A 25,687-nucleotide genomic window follows, 5' to 3' on the forward strand; every position below is an offset into this window, starting at 1 on the left:
GGAGGAGACCAGAGCTCCCGGAGAAAACCCACGCGGTCACGGAGAGAACGTACAAACTCCATACTGACAGCACCCATAGTCAGGATCGAACCCGGGTCCCTGGTGCTGTGAGGCAGCAACTCTACTGCAGTGCCACCATGCCGAACAAAACATTACGGGAGCATTCCCTGCCCAGATGCTGCCTGACCCGCTGAGTACCTCCAGCATTTTGTGTGCTACCATTTATGAGAACGTGGGGGAGCTTTCCCTGTACTCAGTCCAATATTGTTCTTCACCATATCCAATATAACAATTGCAATCGATCATCGCTGTTCATCGGTTCTTGCATTGCGTTGTCTCTGTACTGTACACTGACAATGACAATTAAAATTGAATCTGAATCTTCTTGCTGTGTGTATTTTGAGTTTACGATTACTCCTGACTAATTTACATTTCGATGTTTCATTTGTCTGAGACTCATAGTGTAATTTAGTTTAGAGATACAGCGCCGAAACAGGCCCTTCGGCCCACCGGGTCCGTGCCGACCAGTCATCCCCGCACATTAACACTATTCTACACACACTAGGGACAGTTTTTACATTTACCAAGACAATTAACCCACAAACCTGTGGGAGGAAAGGGAAGGTCTCGGAGAAAACCCACGCGGTCATGGGGAGAACATACAAACTCCGACAGACAGCACCCGTAGTCGGGATCGAACCCAGGTCTCCGGCGCTGCATTTGCTGTAAGGCAGCAACTCTACCGCTGCGCCACCGTGACCGCCCATGCTGTGTAGAATCATACAGCATGGAAAAGGCCCTTCGCCCCAACTGGTCCGTGCCGACCAAGATGGACCATCTAAGCTGGTCCCATTTATCCCTCTAATTCTTTCCTATCCATGTACCTGTCCAATTGTATTTTGAATGCTGTTATAGAACCTGCCTCAACTACCTCTGGCAGCTCATTCTATATATTCACCACCCTGATAACATTGCTGCTTAAGTTCCTATTAAATCTAGCATCTAGCATCTCTCACCTTATGCCTGGTTCTTGATTCCCCCACCACCCTGGGTAAAAAACTGGGTAAGAGAATACAAAGGGTAAATGCATTTACCCCATGTATTGCCCTCATGATTTTATACACCACTCAGCCTCCTGCACTCCAAGGAATAAAGTCCTTGCTGCCCAACCTTTCCCTGTAGCTCAGCCCCTTAAATCCTGACAACACCCTCGTAAATCTTCTCTGTGCTCTTTCCAGCCTAATGACTTCCTTCCTATAGCACGGTGACCAGAACTGAAGACAATACTCCAAATATGGACTCACCAATAGCTTGTACAACTGCAACATGACGTCACGACTTCTACACTCAATGTACCACCCTACGTACCCGTGACATGACTTTGATCCTGCACTCCAAGATCCCTCGCTCTATAAAGGTCCTGCCCTACTTGGGCATCATGCAGATGGCGCGCAAAGATTTTGCACATCACAAAATCCTGGGGCGCCGCACGCAACCGCGCGTTACTGCCTAGGTCACCACGAACCATGCGCGCGTCGTGCGTCGTGACTCGTAAATGACGACACGTAAATTACGTGCAAATGCGCCAAAGTGGGACAGGTCCTCAAGCCCGTACCATTCACTGAATGTTCTCCCCCACCAAAATGCAACACCTCGCACTTCGGACTTATCTGCATTAAACTCCATTTGCCATTCCTCAGCCCGCTTGCCCAGCAGATCAAAATCCTGCGGGAAATTTTGATAATCATATTCTCTGATTACGATACCACCCACTTTGGTGTCATCTTTAGTGTCAGTTAGTTGGCTGAAAACCGTGTTTACGAAAGCCATAAAATGAAAACTCTCTCAACGATTCAATTGCATTAATGTCTTCCGGACATAATGTGAAGAGGACGGAGTGTGAAGTCCTTTGTAGAAATCTCATTATGTTTATCCTCCGCCCCTGAAGATTATGGGCGAACAACCTGTCCCCGTGCAACTGTCTAGCTCGATCTTTTTTGCCTCGTTCAATAACCTAATGCAGTAAGGTGCGGGAGGTGTGACCATGCTTCCTAATACAGTCTTTTACCCTGAGTAGGAGAATCAAGAAGCAGAGGTCATTGGATTAAGGTGATGGGGGTAAGATTTAATAGGAACCTGAGGGGCAGCTTTTCCACAAAGGGGTATATGGAAAGAGTTGCCAGAGAAGGGAGTTGAGGCAGGTACAATAACATCATTGAAAAGACATTTGGGCAGATAACAAGGAAAAGAAAGGTTTAGAGGGTTATGGGCCAAACGCGGGCAAGTGGGACTAGTGTTGATGGGACATCTTGGTCGGCAAGGGCTAGTTGGGCTGAAGAGTCTGTTTCCATGCTGTGTGCCTCTGTGACATTCATATTTGAACTCATTGCCTCTGGGTTACAACTAAAGGTGATGTCCCATTCACTGGGCTGGTTGCATCATTCCACCCACCACCAGATTAGTACTGGTCCACCACCAATAGCCCAGCAGCTGGTGGTTCGGCACCTACTTTAACCCGGGCAAAAGTACGAGAGCGTACTTTGAAATCCCCCTCGGAAGTCCCCGCCCCCCCTCATCGGGACTTCCGCGACCGAGCAGCGGGTCGAATTTGCCCTCCTGTTGCCGGGGCTCTGGAACTCCGGCGTGGCTGGATCCGGCAGATCCGTTCCCATAGCGGACATCCAAGGCCGACTTCTCCGCTCCGCGGCGGGACCGTTCCGGGGGGAATCCTCTCAGAGTCCGTGACCTCTGTTGGTCTGGTTGGTGTATCGTGCCACGATGAAACAGGGAACAGTGCTGCTGTTGCGACGGCTGCTGCTGCTGCAAATGGTTACACGTAATTACGTTAAGAATGATGTTTTTCCACTGGAAGCGAGGGACGTCGCGCTACCCTTTGTTGATTTGTTTTCCATCTCCAGCAGGTCCAAGGTCAGTTGCCCCCGCTGATGATCCCTGTCTTCCCGCCGGACCAGAGAGCGCTGGCAGCCGCCGCAGCCCAGCAGGGATTCCTCCTGCCGCCAGGATTCTCCTACAAACCCGGGGGATGCAGTAAGTGTGCGGGAGACGTGACCATCTTCCTAATGCAGCGGTCGGTGCCACAGCTGAACAGCTGGCCCGCCAAATGCCACATGTTGTTAGAAGTCTGTCAGCAAGACAAGGCTGCAAGATTTCTGCTGAATAATCCAGGGATGATGAAGTGATCTGGACCCAGCCGCTATCTCCTGGTGTCATGTGAATCTATTGCAGAGGGCGAAATAAACCATTCTTTATTCCTTAGCTGCAACTAGATCATGCAACAACACAGATTGCAGTGATAGAATCATAAAAGTGATACAGTGTGGAAACAGGCCCTTCGGCCCAACTTGCCCACACCGGCCAACATGTCCCAGCTACACTAGTCCCACCTGCCCGCTTTTGGCCCACATCCCTCCAAACCTGCCCTATCCATGTACCTGTCTTAACTTGTATTCACTGGAGTTTAGACGGATGAGGGGGAGGGGGTGGATTCTTATAGAAACATATAAAATTATAAAAGGACAAGCTAGATGCGGGAAAAATGTTCCCCAATGTTGGGCGAGTCCAGAACCAGGGGCCGCAGTCTTAGAATAGTCATTGAAGACTGAGGTGAAAAAAAATGTTTTTCATCCAGAGAGTTGTGAATTTGTGGAAATGCCCTGCCACAGTGGGCAGTGGAGGCCAAATCACTGGTTAGAGTTAGATAGAGCTCTAGGGACTAGTGGAGTCAAGGGATAAGGGGAGAAGGCAGGCACGGGTTATTGATTGGGGACGATCAGCCATGATCACAATGAATGGCGGTGCTGGCTCGAAGGGCCAAATGGCCTCCTCCTGCACCTATTTTCTATGTTTCTATGTTTCTATGTAACTGTTTCTTAAACGTAGGGATAGTCCCTGCCTCAACTTCCTCCTCCGGCAGCTTGTTCCATACACCCACCATCCTTTGTTTGATGTGTAATAAAAGGGAACTGCTGATACCAAGGATGGACACAGAACGCTGGAGTAACTCAACAGATCAGGCAGCATCTCTGGTGGAAGAAGCATCCCGACCCGACACTTTACATATACATTTTCTCCAGAGATGCTGCCTGACCCATTGAGTTACTCCAGCCCTTTGTGTCTATCTTTGCAGTCATGTGTTTTGTTTCAATACATGATAATATTAAATCACGTCTTTCCTCTAAGGAAACAACATGCTGAAGTAACTCAGCGACTCAGGCAGCATCTCTGGAAAACAAAGATAGGTGTCGTTTCAGGTCGAGACCCTTCTTCGGACTGACAGACTTGTTTATTTTATGTCTCTTGTAATGAGACATTTAATGTATTAATCCCTTAGAAGATTAATTAATTAATTGATTGAAAGATATGGACACAGGCCCTTTGGACCACCATGTCCACGCCAACTATCAATCACAATAGACAATAGACAATAGGTGCAAGAGTAGGCCATTCGGCCCTTCGAGCCAGCACCGCCATTCAATGTGATGATGGCTGATCATCCCCAATCATTCCTGCCTTCTCCCCATATTCCCTGACTCCGCTATTTTTAATAGCCCTATCTAGCTCTCTCTTGAAAGCATCCAGAGAACCTGCCTACACCGGCCTCTGAGGCAGGGAATTCCACAGGCTCACCACTCTCTGTGAGAAAAAGTGTTTCCTCGTCTCCGTTCTAAATGGCTTACTCCTTATTCTTAAACTGTGGCCCCTGGTTCTGGACACCCCCAACATCGGGAACATGTTTCCTGCCTCTAGCGTGTCCAAACCCTTAACAGTCTTATATGTTTCAATGAGATATCCTCTCATCCTTCTAAACGCCAGAGTGTACAAGCCCAGCTGCTCCATTCTCTCAGCTTATGACAGTTCTATGTTATCCCACTTTCGCACCCACTCCCTGCACACTAGGGGCAATTCACAGAGGCCAAGTAACCTACACCCCCACCCGGTTTTTGGGATGTGGGAGGAATCGTGAGAAGGTTCCCTGAGCCAACACAGGGAGAACGTGCAAACTCCATACAGTCAGGATTGAACCCAGGCCTCCAGGCAGCAGCAGCTCTACAGACGCGCATCAGTAATCTGTGTCTTTGCAAATTCAGACTGACTAATGAACACTGTATTGAAAAGATGTGGCAAAAATAGAATGAGGAATTGATGTCATCTTCATTGGATACATGGTGACCTTTAAAATGACCCAACTAGTTTCTGTCTGAACAAGTAGAGGATTTTTCTTTTCTTTACTTTACTTCTTACCATTTTGAACATTTTTAGCGGATCTCTTCTTTAAGGGCCCGTCCCACTTCCCCGAGTTAGTCACGAATTCTCCCGAGTTTTCCCCGTGATTCAAACTCGGAGAATGTCCGTAGCGAGGCCGTAGGAGTCCGTAGGTATATCGTAGCGGCTCGTTATGCCAGCCGTAGGTACTCGGGGCATCAGGTACGTTGGGACGTTTTTTTCCAGCATGACGAGTAAAGAAATAGTCGTGAGGAGGAGTTCGTAGATCACAAAAATCTTGATTTTTTATAATGGCCTTTCAACTCGGCAGAGGACTCGGGAAAGTGGGACAGGCTCTTAACTTCACTCTTTTTAAAAGGTGAAGCCAATTTCTGCACATGATGAAAGACTCTGTCTTGCAGTAATTAGTCTCATTTCTGCACCTTCGCCCAGAACTTTGGCCCGTTCCCAAAACTAAGGAGCTGAAAACAAGAACAGATTTTCTCATTGCGACCTTACAGACGATTTGTGAAGATTTAGCAATACCTTTTTGCCTCAGTTCTCTATATCCCTATCTCTAGACCCTCAGATCTACGTGCATGCTTAATGCATCGTACATTTGAGCTCTTATCTTTAATGATCTGCATATCTGAGCCGCTTAAGTCCGTATTTCTCCAGTCTTTTCGAAGATAGCAACTGCACCCATTTTGTGATAATACATGACCACCTAGACTGAGGGAAATCGAGTGGTATCTGAACATCTCGTAGGCCGTGGGATTACCTGATTTGCTTTGAACACAGGGTGATGAGCTCTTTGTCGGGATTGTCTGAAAGTAAAAAAGCTGTTCTACTCCTGCCCTTGCATACACAAAAGATTCATAAAGACACTTCAATATTCTTTGACTTGCTATTATCTCGACTGCTGTCACTTGCAACGCCAGGGCTTTCAGGGCAGTTTGTTTGTGATTCCACTGCCGCTAGTTCTGTTACCCTGAGGGGAATGTGAGGATGGTCCCAAGTACCTCACTCGCTGGTCTCCTACACTCGCTGGAGATTAGAAGAATGAGGGAGGACCACATTGAAATACACAGAATCGTAAAAGGCTTGGATAGAGTGGACGTGGAGAGGATGTTTCCACTAGTGGCAGAGACTAGGACTACAGGTCACAGCCTCAGAATTAAAGGGCGTTCTTTTAGGGTGAAGATGAGGAGACTTTTCTTTAGTCAGAGGGTGGTGAATCTGTGGAATTCCTAGCCACAGAAGACTGTGGAGACCAGGTCAGTGGATATTATTAAGGCAGATTTTTAAGGCAGAGTCTTGATTATTACTGGTGTCAGAGGTTATGGGGAGAAGGCAGGAGAATGGGGTTAGAAGGGAGAAATAGATCAGCCATGACTGAAAGGCAGAGTAGACTTGATGGGCCGAATGGCCTAATTCTACTCCTATTCCTTATGACACCCCTGGTGCAGTGCTTCCATCTCCTTGGATCTGATGCCCCCAGCTCTTGGTTTAGAGTTTAATGCATGGAACCACACCCTTCGGCCCATCGGGTCTATGCCATCGCCAACCATTGATCACCCATTCACACTATCTCTACGTTATCCCACTTTCCCATCCGTTCCCTCAACACTAGGGGCAATTTACAGAGGGGCCAATTCAACTACAAACCTGCACGTCTTTGGAATGTGGGAGGAAACTGAAGCACATCGAGGTCACGGGGAACTCCACACAGACAGCAGCTGAGGTCAAGATGGAACCCAGTTCCCTTGTGTCCACTGTGCCGCCCAGGCACTGATGAATTGTTGAAATTTAAGTTAACCACAGAAGAGAATTACTATTTTTATTTAAGGTTTAACCTAAAAGGTCTAAAAGGAATGATAATACCTTTCCTATTGCCTCAGAAAGGGCGGCGCGGTGGCACAGCGATAGAGTTGCTGCCTTATATCGCTCACAGCGCCAGAGACCCGGGTTCGATCCTGACTACGGGTGCTGTCTGTACGGAGTTTGTACACTCTCCCCGTGTCCGCGTGGGTTTCCCCCGAGTTCTTCGTTTTCCTCCCACACTCCAAAGACGTGCAGATTTGTAGGTTAATTGGTATAAATATCAATTGTCCCTGTTGCGTGTAGTATAGTGTTAACGTGCGGGGATCGCTGGTTGGTGAGGACTCGGTGTTTCCGCACTGTTTCTCTAAACTAAACTAAACTAAACCCATTCACTCAAGAAGAATCATATTCAATTGCAACATACTTAAAAGAGTGCGATGTGTATTTTCTGACTGCCCTGAACTGAGCAAGCATAAAGTGCTTTGTACCCCGCCGAAATGTGTCTTACATGAGATGTTAAGACACCGAGGGATTTGCAGACTTTAGATTTCATAGAATGATTAAGCTATTCAAGCTGTATCATTCTGCTCATCTGGAACAGTTGATGGTTATTGTAAATTAATTTGCAGCTGAATAAATATTACTGATTAGTATGACTCTGATATTGGATCTGCTGCAATAATAAATTGTATCCCCAGGACCCTCATTTAATGCATGGTTAATGGATTTGATTCATTGAGATTTTTGTTCATGCATTGTGTCGAGATAAGCCGTTTGTGTAGACGTTCATTCATGGCAAAGGCAAGTTGTGTTTAAGCATGCTGAAGTTTGCACGGGGCAGAATTCCTGCGCCCAGCTGTGCATTCATCGAAGCAGCAGTTCATGGGAGTGTCTTTAGTTTGGTTTAGTTTAGAGATACAGCGTGGAAACAGGCCCTCCGGCCCACTGAAACCGCACCGACCAGCGACCCCCGCACGCTGGCTCTAACCCACACACACTAGGGACAGTTTGCCCATATACCAAGCCAATTAACCTACAAAACGTAACGTCTTTGGAGTGCGGGAGGAAACCTGAGATCTCGGAGAAAACCCACGCAGGTCATGGGGAGAAGGTACAAACTCTGTACTGACAGCACCAGATAGTCGGGATCGAACACGGGAACTCCGGTACTGCAAGCTCTGTAAAGGGCCTGTCCCACTTGGCCGTCATATGCGCGTCAATCACGCTACTTCATTTACGCGTCACGATGCACGACGTGCGCGTCACGACATTACGCAATACGCACTACGCATGCATTATGCGCGCGTGGTGAAGCGTGGTGGCGTAGGCAGTGCCCCAGGATTTTGGGATTCACAAAATCTTCGCACGCCACCTGCGTGACGCGCAAATGATGCTCAAGTGCGACAGTCCCTTTAGGCAGCAACTCTACCGCTGCGCCACCGTGCCGCCCCGTACCGTCTTGCGCATTATAAAGGCGCTGGGATGATAGAGAACAAAAGCAAGAAGTCCAACACAAGTGGGCAATGGGTATGGATTTGGCTAATGGATTTTAATGAAGGGCGGCATGGTGGCACACCGGTAGATGTGTGGCCTCGAGAGCCTTGGTCCTCTATAACTGAAATCTGCTATATAGAGGTCCGTTATTGTGAAGGGTTACTGTATTAGATACACAAAACAGAACTATGCCCTTAGACATTTCATGTTCACAAGTGATAGGAGCAGAATTAGGCCATTCGGCCCATCAAATCTCCTCCGCCATTCAATCATGGGTGATCTGTCTCTCCCTCCTAACCCCATTCTCCTGCCTTCTCCCCGTAACCCCTGACACCCGACCTAATCAAGAATCGGTCAATCTCCGCCTTTAAAATATCCAGTGACTTGGCCTGCACAGCCTTCTGTGTCAATGAATTTCACAGACTCACCACCCTCTGACTAAATAAATTCCTCCTCATCTCCATTCTAAAGGTACCGTCCTTTTATTATAAGGCTGTGGTCTCTGGGCCTTGAATCTCCCACTAGTGGAAAAATAATCTCCACACAGATTCATAGAGTGATACAGTGTGGAAACAGGCCTTTAGGCCCAACCTGCCCACACCGACCAACATGTCCCAGCTACACTAGTCCCGCCTGCCTGCATTTGGTCCATATCCCTCCAAACATCTACTCTATCCAGGCCTTATATTTGCAATCTATATCAATGACAGATAGAGGACAGAGTGTATTTGGCTCATGATGCAAAACAAGTTGGGAAAGTGATGTGTGGGGGAGGCTGATGTTCTCTGTGGGGGACATTGACAGGTAAATAAGTGGGCACAAAGATGGCAGGTGAAGAAGGATCACTTTGACAAAAAAACATTTTTTTTTCAAAATGTTGAGTAACTAGTGATTAGTAGTAACTAGGTGGCCTGATAGATACAAAAGTTCCGGTACACATGAAGATGAAGATGAACATGCAGATATTGGAGTCACAGAGTCAATAGACAATAAGTGCCGGAGTAGGCCATTCGGCCCTTCGAACCATTCAAGTGTGATCATGGCTGATCATCCACAATCAGTACCCCGTTCCTGCCTTCTCCCCATATCCCCTGACTCCGCTATCTTTAAGAGCCCTATCTAGCTCTCTCTTGAAAGTATACAGAGAACCGGCCTCCACCGCCCTCTGAGGCAGAGAATCCCACAGACTCACAACTCTCTAGTTGAAAAAGTGTTTCATCGTCTCTGTCCTAAATGGCTTACCCCTCATTCTTAAACTTTGGCCCCTGGTTCTGGACTCCCCCAACATTGGGAACATGTTTCCTGCCTCGAGCATGTCCAAACCTTCAATAATCTTATATGTTTTTCCTCTCGTCCTTCTAAATTCCAGAGTATACAAGCCCAGCTGCTCCATTCTCTCAGCATTCTCTCAGCATACGGTGTGGAAACAGGCCCTTCGGTCCAACTCGTCCACACTGGCCAACAATGTCCCAGCTACCCTAGTCTCACTGGCCTGCGCTTGGTCCATAACTGTCCAAACCTGTCCTTTCCATGTACCTGCCCAACTGTTTCTTGAACGATTGGATAGTCCCAACTGTAATGGAAAAGTAAATATTATGCTGGCCTTTATTGCAAATCGTGTGGATTAACAGAGGCAGCAGATATTGCTGAACCTGCACAGTTTAGTGTAGAGACACAGTGTAGAAACAGGCCCACCGGAACACCCAGTCCGCCCCATCCAACAATCATCCCTCATCTATTGCATCCGCTGCTCTAGATGTCAGCTGATTTACATCGGGGAGACTAAGCGGAGGTTGGGCGATCATTTCGTCGAACACCTCCGCTCAGTCCGCAATAACCTGCCTGAACTCCCGGTGGCTCAGCACTTCAACTCCCCCTCCAATTCCCAATCCGACCTCTCTGTCCTAGGTCTCCTCCATTGCCAGAGTGAGCAACACCGGAAATTGGAGGAACAGCAACTCATATTCCGCCTGGGTTGCTTGCGGCCGGATGGCATGAACGTTGAATTCTCCCAGTTTTGCTAGCCCTTGCAGTCTCCTCCTCTTCCTTAACCCTCGAGCTGTCTCCTCCCATCCCCCCGCCCTCGGGCTCCTCCTCCTCCCTTTTTCCTTCCTTCTCCCCCCCCCACCCCCCATCAGTCTGAAGAAGGGTTTCAGCCCGAAACGCCGCCTATTTCCTTCGCTCCATAGATGCTGCCGCACCCACTGAATTTCTCCAGCATTTTTATGTACCTTCGATCTTCCAGCATCTGCAGTTCCTTCTTGAACAATCATCTTGAGCATTAGTTCTATCCTACATTCTAGCAGGCAGGAGGGGGACTAGATGGGACATGTTGGTCAATGTGGGCAAGTTGGGCCACAAGGTCGCACGGAGAATGTGCAAATTCCGTACAGACATCACCCGTAGTCAGGATGGAACCCGGGTGTCTGGCGCTGGTGTTTCTGTACCAGGAGGACAGTGACTAGACTTGGTCTACGGAGATAGCTGTGTGCAGATTCACCAGGTCAATAGTTGTATGGGGATGGTATCCTACAAGGTGAGATTGAGTAGGAATAGGGAGACTGTGACTGCAACATGCCATGAGGTGCTGGTAGATTGGAGAGTGCTTTTCTGACTGGGTGGTGTAGATTGACTAGTTACAGCATGGAAACTGGACCCTTGACCCACCATGTCCATGCCAGCCATTTCCTGTGGTGAATCTGTGGAATTCATTGCCTCAGATGGAGGCCAAGACATTGGGTATTTTTAAAGTGAAGAATGATAGGTTCTTGATTAGGCGTCAAAAGTCATGGGGTGAAGGCAGGAGAGAGGGAAAAACAGATCAGCCATGATTGAATGAATGACTTAGTAAAACCCAATAAGCCTATTTCGACTGCATGTCTTATAGTCTAATAGTCAATCAAGTTGGTACATTGTGCTAATTCTGCATTCAGCCCATAACCCTCTAAATCTTTCCTATCTGTGCATATCCATCCAAATCCAAATGTCTTTTCAGATAAATAACTTTATCTGCTTCTTTAGCTTCTTCTGGCAGTTCATTCCAGATGCAGACATTGCTCTGAGTGAGAATGTTACTCAGTGTTAACTGGTCGGTAGGGAGCGTTTTAACAAGCGTCCAGTACGAGCAGTGAGAATCTAAACAAACAGATCAGTGGAAAGACACAGGGCGGATATTTTAAACCGCCTGCTGAGATATTATTTGATCTCGTAAAATTGTCACATTGGCATTGATGATTATTTGGCATTGGATAATTTGTGGATTAGTTTATATGAAAATGTTGCGTTCGGCTTTGGAGGATTGTCCACAGAGGCGCGGGGGTAGAGCCGCTGCCTCACAGCGCCAGATACCCGGGTTCGATCCTGACCTCGGCTGCTGCCTGCGGGTGCAGTTTGCACGTTCTCCCCGACGACCAGGTGGGTTTCCTCCGGCTCTCTGGTTTCCTCCCGCACTTCAAAGACGTGCGGGTTTGCAGGTTAATTGGCTTCATCGGCACAGTGGCATGGCGGGTTGAGTTGCTGCCTCGCGGCACCAGAGGCCTGGGTTCGATCCTGACCAGATGCTGCCTGTGTGGAGTTTGAACGTTCTCCCTGTGACTGCGTGCGTTTTCTCCCACGCTCCAAAGGCGCGCAGGTTTGTCGGTTAATTGGCCCCTGTACATTGTCCCTGGTGTGTGTAGAGTGATCTTTGGTTGGCATGGGCTTGGTGGGCCAAAGTGGGCCTGTTTCCACACTGTGTCTCCAAAACTAGAAACAAAAGAGGTTTTGCATAATATGGATTAGGTCAAATAAGAATTTCAATGTTCCGTTGTCTGTGCATGTAATGATTAAATATTCTTGACTCTTGGCTCATGGTTCTATCGGTCCAGATGTCGCATCAGTCTGGGCTGATATTTATTGGTTACCATGGCAACGGGATAATGGATTCATAAATATACCCGACACACATTGTGCACAGAGCATAGAACAGTACAGCACAGAAAATAGACTCTTTGGCCCACAATATCCATGATGCCAAGTTGAACTCATCTCCCCTGCCCACACGTGATCCGTATCCCGCCATTCCCTGCATATCCAGGGAATCTACAGATGCGCCGTAGAAAGCATTTTATCGGGATTCGTCGCAGCACGGTTTGGGAACAGCCCCATCCAAGACCGCAAGAAACGGCAGAGAATTGTGGACGCTGCCCAGACCATCACACAAACCAACCTCCATCTACACCTCACGCTGCCTCGGCAAGGCCAGCAGCAGCATAATCAAGGATGAGTCTCACCCTGGCCACTCCCTCTTCCCCCCCCCTCTCCCATCAGGCAAGAGGCACAGAAGTGTGAAAACGCACACCTCCAGATTCAGGGACAGTTTCTTCCCAGCTGTTATCAGGCAAATGAATCATCCTATCAACAAATAGAGAGCGGTCCTGAACTACCATCTACCTGATTGAAGAATCTCAAACTATCTATCATCTGACTTTACTGGACTTTATTTTGCACAAACCATTATTCCCTTTATCATGTATCTGTACACTGTAAATGGCTCGATTGTAATCATGTGTTGTCTTTCCGCTGACTGGTTAGCACACAACAAAAGCTTTTCACTGTACCTTGGTACACGTGACAATAAACTATACTAAACTAAACTAAACTGTACCAATCTGAAAGCCTCTTAAACACCACTCTCGTATCTGCCTCTACCACCATCTCTGCAGATTGTTCCAGGCACCAACCATTCTCTCATTCTCAGTGTAAAAGACATGCCCCCCACATCCCCTTTAAAATCTGCCCACTGTAAAGCTATGACCTCTAGTTTTTGGCATTTCACCTTTGACCACATTATGTCAAAAAGGTCCCATTGTACCGAGCCCAGTGGGAAGGGAATAAATAGAGTGGATGTGGAGAGGATGTTTCCATTAGTAGGAGAGTCTAGGACCAGAGGTCATAGCCTCAGAATTAAAGGGCGCTCTTTTAGAAAGGAGGTGAGCAAGAATTTCTTTAGTCAGAGAGTAGTTAATAGAAACATAGAAATTAGGTGCAGGAGTAGGCCATTTGGCCCTTCGAGCCTGCACCGCCATTCAATATGATCATGGCTAATCATCCAACTCAGTATCCCGTACCTGCCTTCTCTCCATATCCTCTGATCCCCTTAGCCACAAGGGCCACATCTAACTCCCTCTTAAATATAGCCAATCTGTGGAACTCATTGCCGCAGAGGGCTGTGGAGGCCAAGTCAGTGGATATTTTTAAGGCAGAGATAGACAAATTCTTGATTTGAACGGGTGTCAAGGGTTATGGGGAGAAGCCTTGGGAATGGGGTTGAGGGGAAAAAATAGATCTGCCATGATTGAATGGCGTAATAGACTAGGGGCACCGAATGGCCTCATTCTACTCCTATAACTTTTCAACCTGTGAACTTGCGGAAGACTACATTATTATAATTTTTGAACAGCTGTAGATTCAGCCCACAAGATAACGTTAGATCAATAGCTGGGACAATTTCCTTCTATTTAATTCTCAATTTGTGCTATTTTTGTAACTTTTTCAGCTCGGAAGATAGTGCACTGCGTAGGTGAGGTCTGCTCTATAATGTTACTGGGTTGTGCGTATCACAAAGTGTTTCACTGTATGGTACATGTGACAATAAAGTATCGTTGAAACATTGAATCATCATTGCAACCTAATGGGCCTGTCCCACTTAGGCAATTTTTTATGCAACTACAGGCGACTAGTTTGTCACCACATATTCGCCGGCGATGGCCGGGAGTCGTCTCCTCAGTCACGCAAAAAGTCGTAGCGTCGTTCTGGTTGCCGCTAAATTTTCAACATGTTGAAAAATTTCTCGCCAACAGTGGGTTTGGCGCCAATGATCGTAGCTCGACTTCTCCTGACGTTGGTGCTGTCGTAGGTTGTCGCCAGGATGGCGTAGGTTGTCGCCGTTTTTTTGGCGACCTGCCACGACTATGACAGTCGCCGGCAGTTGCCTAAAACATCCGCCTAGCGGGACAGGCCCAGCATTTTGTGTCCACGCAAAATTCCAGCATCGTATGGTATCCTTGCCTTCATTGCTGGGGGATTGCATATAAAAGTCAGGAAGTCACGATGTAGCTCTCCAGGGCTTTGGTTAGTCTGCATTTGGAGTATTGTGTACAGTTCTGGTGAAAGATCCTATAGCGAGCAAGATAGATCACTCGACAAAAAAGACGCGGTACGGTCATGGGCAGATTCATGGGTAATTTTCGGTCCCATTTCCGTAACCGGCTTCCGTCTCCGCACCAAAGATCCCGTAACGGAGACGGAAGCCGGTTACGGGAACATCCTCGTAAAAATCAAAGTGCTTTGGTAAAAATCTTCTCCTCATTTTCAGAATTATAATTCATTAACACAAACTGTTCCCCCGCAACGTTGATTACACTGCGAGTCGGGTCGGGTCGGGTCAGGTTACTGAAATGGATGAAAAAAAGGCCCAGGTTCCACTCCGTTGCGTACTACACGTCAGCCCATTGCGTTTAGAAGGAGTAGTCTATCTTGCTCTGCTGTCGGATCTTTGGTTCTGGTCGCCCCATTACAGGAAAGATATGGAAGCTTTGGAGAGTGGAGGGGAGGATTATCAGAATCCTTCTTGGACTAGAGTGTTTCAGCTGCAGAGAGAGGCTGAATAGACTTAGATTGTTTTCTCTGGAGCAACGGAGGTTGAGGGGAGACTTGGTAGAAGAATTAAAGATGTGGGAGGCATAGATGGGATAGACAGTCAGAACTATTTTCCCAGGGTAGAAATGTTCAACACTAGAGGGCGTAGCTTATAGGATAAAAGGGGGAAGGTTGAATGGAGATGTGTGGGGCAAGTCTTTTTACACAGAGAGTGGTCGGGGCCTGGAATACATTGCCTGGGGTGGTGGTGGAGGCAGATATGACGGTGGCGTGTAATGGTATTTTATATCATCAGGCAGATGAGATCAGATTAACTTGGCATCATGTTTGGAGCTGAAGGGCCAGTCCCTGTGCTGTACTGTTCTATGTTCCATGTTCCATCCACAGTCCCTTGTGTCTATGTTATTAAATTCATCATTAGTTTTCTCGTTGAGAGGTCGAGGGCAAGAGTACGTTGCCAGGACACGAGGGCCTGGGCTACAGGGAGAGGTTGAGAAGGCTGGGTCTCTATTCTTTGGAGCGCAGGAGGATGAGGGGTGATCGTATAGAGGTGTACAAAATCATGAGCAGAATAGATCGGGTAGCCGCATAGAGACTCTTGCCCAGAGCAGGGGAATCGAAAAGCAGAGGGCATAGGTTTAAGGTGAGGGGGTGAAAAGATTTAATAGGGACCTGAGGGGAACTTTTACACACAAAGGGTGGTGGGTGTATGGAACGAGCTGCCGGAGGAGTACTTGATCGGAACATTTGGACAGGTACATGGATAGGGCAGGTTTGGAGGGTTATGGGCCAAATGCAGGCAGGTGGGACTAGAGTAGGTGGGACATGGTAGTCGGCATGGGCAAGTTGGGCCGAAGGGCCCGTTTCCACACTGTATCACTCTGTGACTCTGTGCTGCCTGAGCCGCTGAGTTACTCCGGCACTTTGCGTTTTACATGGGTTAATCAATTCTTGGTGGCGTTTGTGGAACTCTTAATTTTGAAGTTCTCTATCCATGCAGACATCGTTCTTGTGAAGAATGGTGATGGGGAGGTTGGCTTTGACCATGTTGTTTGGAATTGGGTGGTGGAGTGTTTCTATAAGATGTTTCTAAGACGTGCAATGTTCAATCCTGCAGATGAACCTTATCCTCTCCAGCTTATCCCCACGACAATGGCTGCAGCTGCAACCCCAGGACTTGGCCAGCTCCAGTTACAGGTAGGACATGTTGTGGATGAGGAGCGCAAGGCTCAGGGGCAGCGCTTCGGAGTAGATTGATCGATTGACTGATTGACTGATTGAAAGATACGGCATGGGCAGCAAAGTGGAAGCCACTGTCAGATGAGCCAAACTCTTATTTTAGGTTCAGTTTAGTCTATTAGACAATAGACAATAGACAATAGGTGCAGGAGCAGGCCATTTGGCCCTTCGAGCCAGCACGACCATTCAATGTGATCATGGCTGATCATCCTCAATCAGTACCCCGTTCCTGCCTTCTCCCCATATCCCCTGACTCCGCTATTTTTAAGGGCCCTATCTAGCCCTCTCTTGAAAGCATCCAGAGAACCGGCCTCCACCGCCATCCGAGGCAGAGAATTCCACACTGACTATTGTCACGTGCACCGAGGTACAGTGAAAGCGTTTGTTGCGTGCTAACCAGCCAGCGGAAAGACAATACACAATTACAATTGAGCCATTCACAGTGTAAAGATACATGATAAAGGGAATAACGTTTAGTGCAAGGTAAATCCAGCAAAGTCCGATCAAAGATAGTCCCAGGGTCACCAATTCGGTAGAGAGTAGTCCATGACTGCTTTCTGGTTGTGGTAGGTAGGATGGTTCAGTTGCCTGATAACAGCTGGGAAGAAACTGCTCCTGAATCTGGAGGTGTGCGTATTCACGCTACTACACCTTTGGCCCGATGGGGGGTGGGGAGAAGAGGGAGTGGCCGGGGTGCGACTGGTCCTAGATCGATTGCTGGCCTTGCGGAGGAAGCGTGAGGTGTAAATGGAGTCAATGGAAGGAAAGGTTGGTTTGTGTGAAGGTCCGGGCTGCGTCCACAATTCGCCGCTATTGGTTTGGGTGTCACTTTGGGCCGAAGGGCCTGTTTCCATGCTGTGTGTCTCTATGACACACAGATATAGTGAGAGACCGCCCGGCATAACCTGGAAATCAAAAACCTGACCTGATAGAAAGTTTAACTTACCTATCTCAATGAACATTTTAAACAATAAATACAATAAGGACAGCACAATGGGGCAGCAGTAGAGATGCCGCCTCACACAGCACCAGAGACCCGGGTTCGATCCTGACCTCGGGTGCTGCCAGTGTGGAGTTTGCACGTTCTCCATGTCACCCGCCCCCGGTTTCCTCCCACATTGACTGCTGGGCGGCCTGGACTCGATGGGCTGAAGGGGCTGTTTCCTCGCTGTATCTCTGAAGCCGAAAGCTTGGACCTCGAGACCAATACCTTCTCCTCTAATTTGTTTCCTGTACTTAATCATGCAGTGCAGAAAAACTGATTAATACCCCCCCCTCCACCCCCCCCCCCCCCCCCCCCCCCCCCAGCAACCAACGTTTGATTGAAAGATACAGCATGGAAACAGGCCCTTCTGCCCATCGAGTCCATGCCAACCATCGACCACCCATTCACACTAGTTCTTCTTCATCCACCCCCCTACACAATAGGGGCAATTTCACATTGGGGAAATTAACCGACCAAGTACTAATTAAAGTCGTGCATTATTTCAAAAATGCATAAATCAATGATTCATAAAAAGGGAGGTAATAATCTACAAACCCGCATGTCTTTGGAAACCGGAGCACCCGGGGGAAACCACTCGATTACAGGGTGAACGAGCAAACTCCACACAGCCAGCCCCCCAGGTCAGGATCACACCCGGGTCTTCAAAGCCGTGAGGCGGCAGCACTACCAGCTGCACCAGCTTACCGCCCTTTGGGGATATTTCACAAAACAAAGTGGTAAATGGAAAAAGTTAACCTTTAACAAGTAACTGCTTGACAAAGGCACCCTGCTGCTTGAGAGAGCCTAACATGTGTTGGCTGGAAGCAACTAACTCTGCAGGACCTCGCGTGTGGAGTTGGGCCTGACCAAGACTGAGCTGGAAAACTGAGGGAAGTAGAACATGCTTGCCAAGAAATTCCCACTGATTCAGCAACCTGCCCAATGTCATGCTGAAGAAGATTACGTTCTAATTCATGAGTCTGTGTGAATATTCTATACAGAGGCTCAACGAGACACTAATCCTCCTCCACACCTCTTCCAGCTTTCTCCTCCAACGCACCACAATCAGTCTGAAGAAGTGTCCCAACCCGAAACGTCTCCTATCCATGTTCGCCAGAGATGCTGCCTGACCCACTGAGTTACTCCAGTACATTGTGTCTTTTTTTAAATGTAAACCAGCATCTGCCGTTTGTTGTCCAGGCACCTCGTTTTTTATGCATGTTTGATTTATGCATTTTTGAAATAACACGCTTGTTTAATTAATACAAAACCTGAGTTACTCCAGCACTGTGTCTTTTCTTGTAAACCAGCATCTGCAGTTCCTTGGGTTTGCTTACTTTGAATCAATCTCTCTCTCTCCCTCTGCCTCCCCTCTCTCTCCCTCTCTCTCCCTCTCTTCTGACATCCTCACTCTCTCTCTCTGAGATCCCCTCTTTCTTCTTTTTTTGAGATAACAAGAAATGTTTAATTGTAAAAGTTCACATTTTACAATTTATTTTGCTGAACCTCATCTCCTCTCTCTCTCTCGTCTCTCTCTCTCTCTCTCTCTCTCTCTATCTCACTCTCTCTCTCTCTCTCTCTCTGTCTGTCTCTAACTCTGTGTCCCCCTCTCTCTCTCTCTATCCCGGTCTCTCTCTCGCTGCCTCCCTCTCTCTCCCACTGTCTCTCTTTCTGCCTCTCTCTCTCTCACTGACTGTCTCTCTCTCTGTCTCTGTCTGTGTTCCTCTCTGTCTCTTTCTTTCTCCCTCTCTCTCTCTCTCTCTCTCCTCCCTCTCTCTACTCTCTCTCTCTCTCTCTCTCTCTCTCTCTCCTCTCTCTCTCTCTCGCTCTCTCTCTCTCTCTCTCTCTCTCACTGTCTCTCTCATCTCTCTCCCTCTCTCTCTCTCCCTCTTCTCTCTGACATTCTCTCTCTCTCTCTGTCTGAGATCCTCTCTCACTCTCTGTCTCTCTCTGACTCCTCTATCTCTCTCTCCCCCCCTCTCTCTCTCTCCCTCTCTCTCTCTCTCTCTCTCTCTCTCTCTCTCTCTCTCTCTCTCTCTCTGACATCCTCTCTCACTGCTCCCTTTCTGTGATCCCTGCTCTTCCTACATTCAGTCTGAAGAAGGCTCCTGACCCATAACATCACCGATCCACCGCACCTCAAATGCTGCCCCATACAAAATAAAAGAGGAGAGGCGGCATCTCTGGGGAACATGGGGATGTTTCAGATCAGGACCCTTCTTCAGTCTGATTGCAGGAGGAGGGGGGAAGAAAGCTGGAGGAGAGGAGAGGCAGGAGAGAGGGCGGCGGAGAATCTGTGGACGCAGGCAGGAGTTTAGTTTTGACGGGCAGGCAGATGGATGGTTGGCACAAAGGGCAGAGATACAAGTATGAAGTGTGAGACAGACGGGGTGAAGAGTTGTGAATTGTGAAGTCAGAGCAAGGAATGTGGAGGGTTGAGGAAGGAACTGCAGATGCTGCTTGGCTGGTTTTCTGTCCTGGGCCTCGTCCACTGTCAGAGTGAGGCCCAACACAAATTGGAGGAACAGCACCTTACTGTATATTTTGATTGGGCAGCTCACAGTCTAGCGGTATGATTTTTGATTTCTCTAACTTCAAGTAGCTCCTACTTTCCCTCTCTCTCCGCACCTCCCCACTCCTAGTTCTCCGACCAGTTCCACTGTCTTCCTGATTAAATATTACTGACTGTATGTTTCGATGTCACCTTCCCCTCAGCTAACGATGATCCATTCCCCATGACCTTGATCAACTTCCCCTTTGATCCGTTTTCACACCTTGCCCTTTCATACCTCTAGTTCCCCTCTCCCCTGACTCTCGACCTGAAGGGTCTCTCCCCGACTCTCGACCCGAAACGTCACCCATTCCTTCCCTCCAGAGACGCAGCCTGAGTTACTCCAGCATTTTGTGTCTATCTTGAATGTAGCAGGGGGTTTGGTTTAGGGTTAACGTTAGGGTTATGGGGCTGTCCCTCTGTGCGAGCTAATTCAAGAGTTCTCCCGAGTTTCCCCTGATTCGAACGCGGAGAATTACCGTAATGGCCGCTCGTAGGTACACGGGGCTCTCGTGGACATTTTTCAACGTTGAAAAAACGGCATGAGCTTACCGCGTTTCCCGAGTACCTGCCGTTAGCGTTACGAACCGCTAAGAGACGCCCCGAGCTCCGACGTACCCGCAACGTACATTCTACGTACTTACCACGAGTTTGATTTTTTTTTTAAACTTGGGAGAACTCTTGAATAACCTCGTACAGTGGGACAGGCACTTTGGCGTCGGATTGTCGGAACAAGAATTTGAATGCATCGATTGGTACTTTTGTTAGGCGAACCTTTTCAAGAGAGAGTTAGATTTTGCTCTTAGGGCGAAAGGAATCAAGGGATATGGGGAGTAAGCAGGAACTGGGTACTGATTTTAGATGATCAGCCATGGTCATATTGAATGGTGGTGCTGGCTCGAAGGGCCGAATGGCCTACCCCTGCACCTATTTTTCTATGTTTCTATGAAAGGGTAATGAATGAAGTCTCTTTCTACCTGCTTGGATATACAAAGGAGATCTGCGTAGATGGTATCTAAAAGGGCAGGGGATTCCTCCCAATCTTGTCTTATCTTCAACCAAACAGTGGCAAGCTGATAGACATGTAATCATTTGTCTCCTTATTCATCGTGGGACCTGGAATATATTTTGATAGATGCATTTGCTTGCAAATCAAACAGTGATTTCACTTCAGAAATACTTCTTAGGCTGTGAAATGTTTTGGAGGTGATCTAAGGATGTGAAACATGTTATAGAAATGCCCGTTCTTTCTTTACATAATATATCTCCCTGAACACACGGCAAGAATGATAAATGTATCAAAAGCGAAACAACTGCTCAGTAGTACTTAGCATCCTTTTGCTCATAGTCTAGTAAGGGAAGAAGTCAACATTTGTACAGTTTTATCAGACAGTGGTGGAGAGAAGATATAGATAGATATGCCATTTATTGTCACTATACATGTACAATGAAATTAAAAGCTGCTCATACTCAGTGCATACATATAATTTAGTACAAAAAACAAGAAACAGAAAAACAAAAACAGAAGGGAGAAGGGGGGGGGGGGGGGGGGGGGGATAGGTGCACAATTCTGCGGCGCTATATACATATATACGGATGGAAGTCCGGGTGTTGGGCTGTGAAGTCAGTGCATGTGTGAATTTGAATTAAGAGTAGTTATAATTATCGGAAAGCAACTATTCCTGAGTATATTTGTCCTGGATTTGATGCACCTATAGCGCCTTCCAGAGGGCAGCAGGTCGAACAGTCCAAACGCAGGATGGGAGCTGTCTTTGATGATCTTCTTTGCCCTGCTAAGGCAGCAGGAGGTGTAGATGTCCATCAGGGAGGGGAGAGGGCAACCAATGATCTTCTGCGCTGTCCTGGTTACCCTCTGAAGCCTCTCCCTGTCTGCCATGGTGCAGCTGCCATACCATGCTGTAATGCAGTATGTCAGCAGGCTCTCGATGGACGAGCGGTAGAAGGTCAGCAGCAGGTTAGAGTCCAGGTTGTGCTTCCTGAGGACCCTCAGGAAGTGCAGCCGCTGCTGAGCCTTGTTGGTGACCGCTGTCGTGTTGTCGGAGCAGCATGTCCCTCTGTAATATTCTGTGCTGGATATCCAAACCACCACCCATTCCACCAGTCCATGGGTAATACTGCATAGAGTCATAGAGTCATAGTCAGCATGGAAACAAGCCCTTCGGCCCAACTCGCCCACACCAACAAACCTGTCCCATCGACATTAGTCCACCCCCCACCCCCCTGGCTTTGGGCCCATATCCCTCTAAACCTGTCCTATCCATGTAACTGCCCATACTGTGTCTTAAGATTTTATAGGAATCTGAGGGGTAACCTTTTCATGCAAAGTTATGGTGGGTGTATGGAACGAGCTGCCGGAGGAGGTAGTTGAGGCTATCCCAGCGTTTAAGAAGCAATTAGACAGGTACATGGATAGGACAGGTGTGGAGGGATATGGGCCAAACGCAGGCAGGTGGGACTAGTTGGTCAGTGTGGGCAGGTTGGGCTGAAGGGCCTGTTTCCATACTACATGACCCTATGACTCTAAGTCTACTCCACCATTCAATCACGGCTGGTCTATCTTTTCCTCTCAACCCCATTCGCCTGCCTTCTCCCCATCACCCCTGTCACCCGTACTAATCAAGAAACCCTCTTGGAATCACACCATCAACAATCAGACAATCAGGGAACCACCCTCTGCCTGTGGTCATCTGATGTTGGCCCTGATTTGTCCTGGTATGCTCCTACTTCTAGTTCCTCCCCCTCCCTACAATCAGTCTGAAGAAGGGTCCTAACCCGAAACGTCACCTATCCATGTTCTCCAGAGATGCTGCCCGACCGGCTAAGTTACTCCAGCACTTTGTGTCTATCTTTCTTCAACCGAACAACCATGTGGGGGAAATGCATGACACCATTACGATATCATAGGGCCGCACGGTGGCGCAGCGGTAGAGTTGCTGCCTAACAGCGGCAGAGACCCGGGTTGAGCAGCCATGATCATATTGAATGGCGGTGCAGGCTCGAAGGGCCGAATGGCCTACTCTTGCAACTATTTTCTATGTTTCTATGTTCGATCCTGACCACAGGTGCTGTCTGTACGGAGTTTGTACGTTTTCCCAGTAACCTGTGTGGGGTTTCTCCGGGTGCTCCGGTTTCCTCCCACATAGCAAAGATGTCCAGACTTGTATGTTAATTGACTTTGGTAAAACTGTCCCTCGTGTGTGTGTGTGTGTGTGTGTGTGTAGGATAGTGTTAGTGTATGAGGATCGCTGATCAGTGCGGACTCGGTGGGCTGGAGGGGCCTGTTTCTGCACTGTATTTCTAAACTCAACTCAACTAAACATTGTAATGTGCATTTTTGAGATCTCTTTTTATTAAGAGAAAAACACAAAGGTTTAAAATAAAAAATAAAGCAATTGAATGAGCAGCAAGATGGGGACTTGCCTCCCTATTGTATGAGGTTTTGGATACAGGAAGTCCGGGGGCATTCATAGTGTCAGGTGCTTGATTGATAATAAATTGGCTATAGATTTACCTCACTGGGAGAGCTGATCAGTGCAGGGGTCACCGTTAAGGAGGTTGACCTGTGAATCTTGTCACATGCAGAGCTACAGCAAGTCAGTATTTACATGTCTTGCGGATACAGTGTGTGATAGTTTGTTTTAGCTTTACGTTTAGAGGTACAGCACGGAAACAGGCCCTTCGGCCCACCGAGTCCTCCCCGACCAGCGATCCCCGTACACCAGTGCTATCCTGCACACACTGGGGACAATTTACAATTACACCAAGCCAATTAACCTACAAACCTGGGCGTCTTTGGAGTGTGGGAGGAAACCGAAGATCCCGTGGTCAGGATCGAACCCGGGTTCTCTGGCGCTGTGAGGCAGCAACTCTAGTGAGAGATATATATGTGAAAGAGGCAGTGGAAGGGGGAGGAGAAACACATCGATTTATGGCCTTGGCTGTTGGGAAATAAATGATGAGGATATACTGCTGGGGATTGGGTGCCAGTGCGAGTATGAGTCCGGTTTTGAATGGAGATGTATTTGCTGACTGATAAGCTGAAGATGAGTTGGTAGCCCTTCAGTAATAAACAGAAATGCTGGCACTATACAAAGAGGGTCAATTGAAGAGGTCATGCATCATACGGGGAAGCAGATGCTGGAACATATTGTAATGGATTACTCTTCTGTGCGTGGATTGGCTTGTGAAGTGCAGATCAGCCAGCGCTTAATACTTTCACCCGAGTCGAGGAATGTAATGAAGTTACCTCGATTGCAGCATCTGGACATGCTGCTGCTGCTGTGATTTGTAGCGCCTGCTGTACTTCTTCGAGTGGGAAGAGCAGGAGCGAGGTGGTGGGATTCTGTGCCGAGGTGGCACCGGGCTTTAACCCTTTGTGGGACCCTTAACCCTTTGTGTATGAATGAGTGATGCAGATGCAGGAAAAATGTTCCCAATGTTGGCCGAGTCCAGAACCAGAAAATGTTAAATGGTCAGCTCGACATAGATTACAAGACCTACACCAAACCCAAACCAATTAGGAGCAGACGAGGGCGTTCAATGCAATTTGGGATCCCAGCTAACAAGACAGATGTGTACAGAAATTCGTTCTTCCCCCACACAATTAAAACATGGAATAATCTCCACCCTACTATAGTTACCCAACCAGATGCAACTAAATTTAAAGTAGCTCTTTCTTCCCAATAACCCTTTCTGGCTTAAGTCCTCCCTCCAGTTTAAATTCCATTTGGAATATTTTGGAGGACCAAGAAACCAAGAACCAAGAACCAGGGGCCACAGTCTTGTAATAAAGGGGAGGTCATTTAAGACTGAGGTGAGAAAAAACTTTTTCACCCAGAGAGTTGTGAATTTATGGAATTCCCTGCCACCGAGGGCAGTGGAGGCCAAATCACTGGATGGATTTAAGAGAGAGTTAGATAGAGCTCTAGGGGCTAGTGGAGTCAAGGGATATGGGGAGAAGGCAGGCACGGGTTATTGATAGGGGACGATCAGCCATGATCACAATGAATGGCGGTGCTGGCTCGAAGGGCCGAATGGCCTGCTCCTGCACCTATTGTCTATTATCTATAGTTTAATAACGCAGTTGCTCTATGTTAATAAAGGAAAGCCCAAAGCTATTTTATTGAAGCCAAATGCAGATGCCAGCGAGCCCCAGTTGGCAAATAATTCCAGGTCCTTTCTGATACAGACGACTCACTTTTGCACAAGACTGTGTTAGTAAAATAGAAACAAGGTATTGTCTGAAGAAGGGTCTCGACCCGAAACGTCGCCTATTTCCTTCGCACCATAGATGCTGCCTCACCCGCTGAGTTTCTCCAGCATTTTTGTCTACCTTCAATTTTCCAGCATCTGCAGTTCATTCCTAAACATTGCAGATGCTGGTTTACCCAAAGAAAGACACAAAATGCTAGAGTAACTCAGCAGGTCAGGCAGCATCCTGGGAGAGCATGGTCGAGCAAGGTTTCTGGTCGGGACCCTTCTTCAGAGTGATGCTGTAATTCAAGTAATTGTACCAACCTTCACCGGCATCAAGATATTTAGTTTTAGTTTTAGAGATACAGCGTGGAATCAGGCCGTATTTCATCCTCCACAAGTCCACGTCAACCATCGATCACCCTTACACTGGTTGTATCCTACACACTGGGAACAATGTACAGAAAGCAATTAACCTACGACTCTCGAATGTGGGAGGAAACCGGAGCAGCAGGAGA

At 47.8% G+C, this 25,687-nt stretch overlaps 1 protein-coding gene across 11 annotated transcripts in view; it reads left to right on the plus strand.

Moving 5' to 3' along the window:
• Positions 1-25,687, plus strand: part of sox5 (SRY-box transcription factor 5) — a 398,924-nt gene that overhangs the window by 285,650 nt on the left and 87,587 nt on the right. For 9 of the 11 annotated variants that reach the window (XM_055652833.1, XM_055652831.1, XM_055652834.1 and 6 more), the window contains 2 exons: positions 2,919-3,048; positions 16,298-16,377. In XM_055652833.1, coding sequence (XP_055508808.1) covers positions 2,919-3,048; positions 16,298-16,377 — 210 coding nt within the window. The remainder of the gene's footprint in view (positions 1-2,918; positions 3,049-16,297; positions 16,378-25,687) is intronic. The other 2 variants (XM_055652828.1, XM_055652837.1) reach the window with 1 other exon arrangement.

The sequence above is a fragment of the Leucoraja erinacea genome, chromosome 22 (assembly GCF_028641065.1).
Source record: "Leucoraja erinacea ecotype New England chromosome 22, Leri_hhj_1, whole genome shotgun sequence".
In the NCBI taxonomy this organism is placed as follows: Eukaryota; Metazoa; Chordata; class Chondrichthyes; order Rajiformes; family Rajidae; genus Leucoraja; species Leucoraja erinaceus.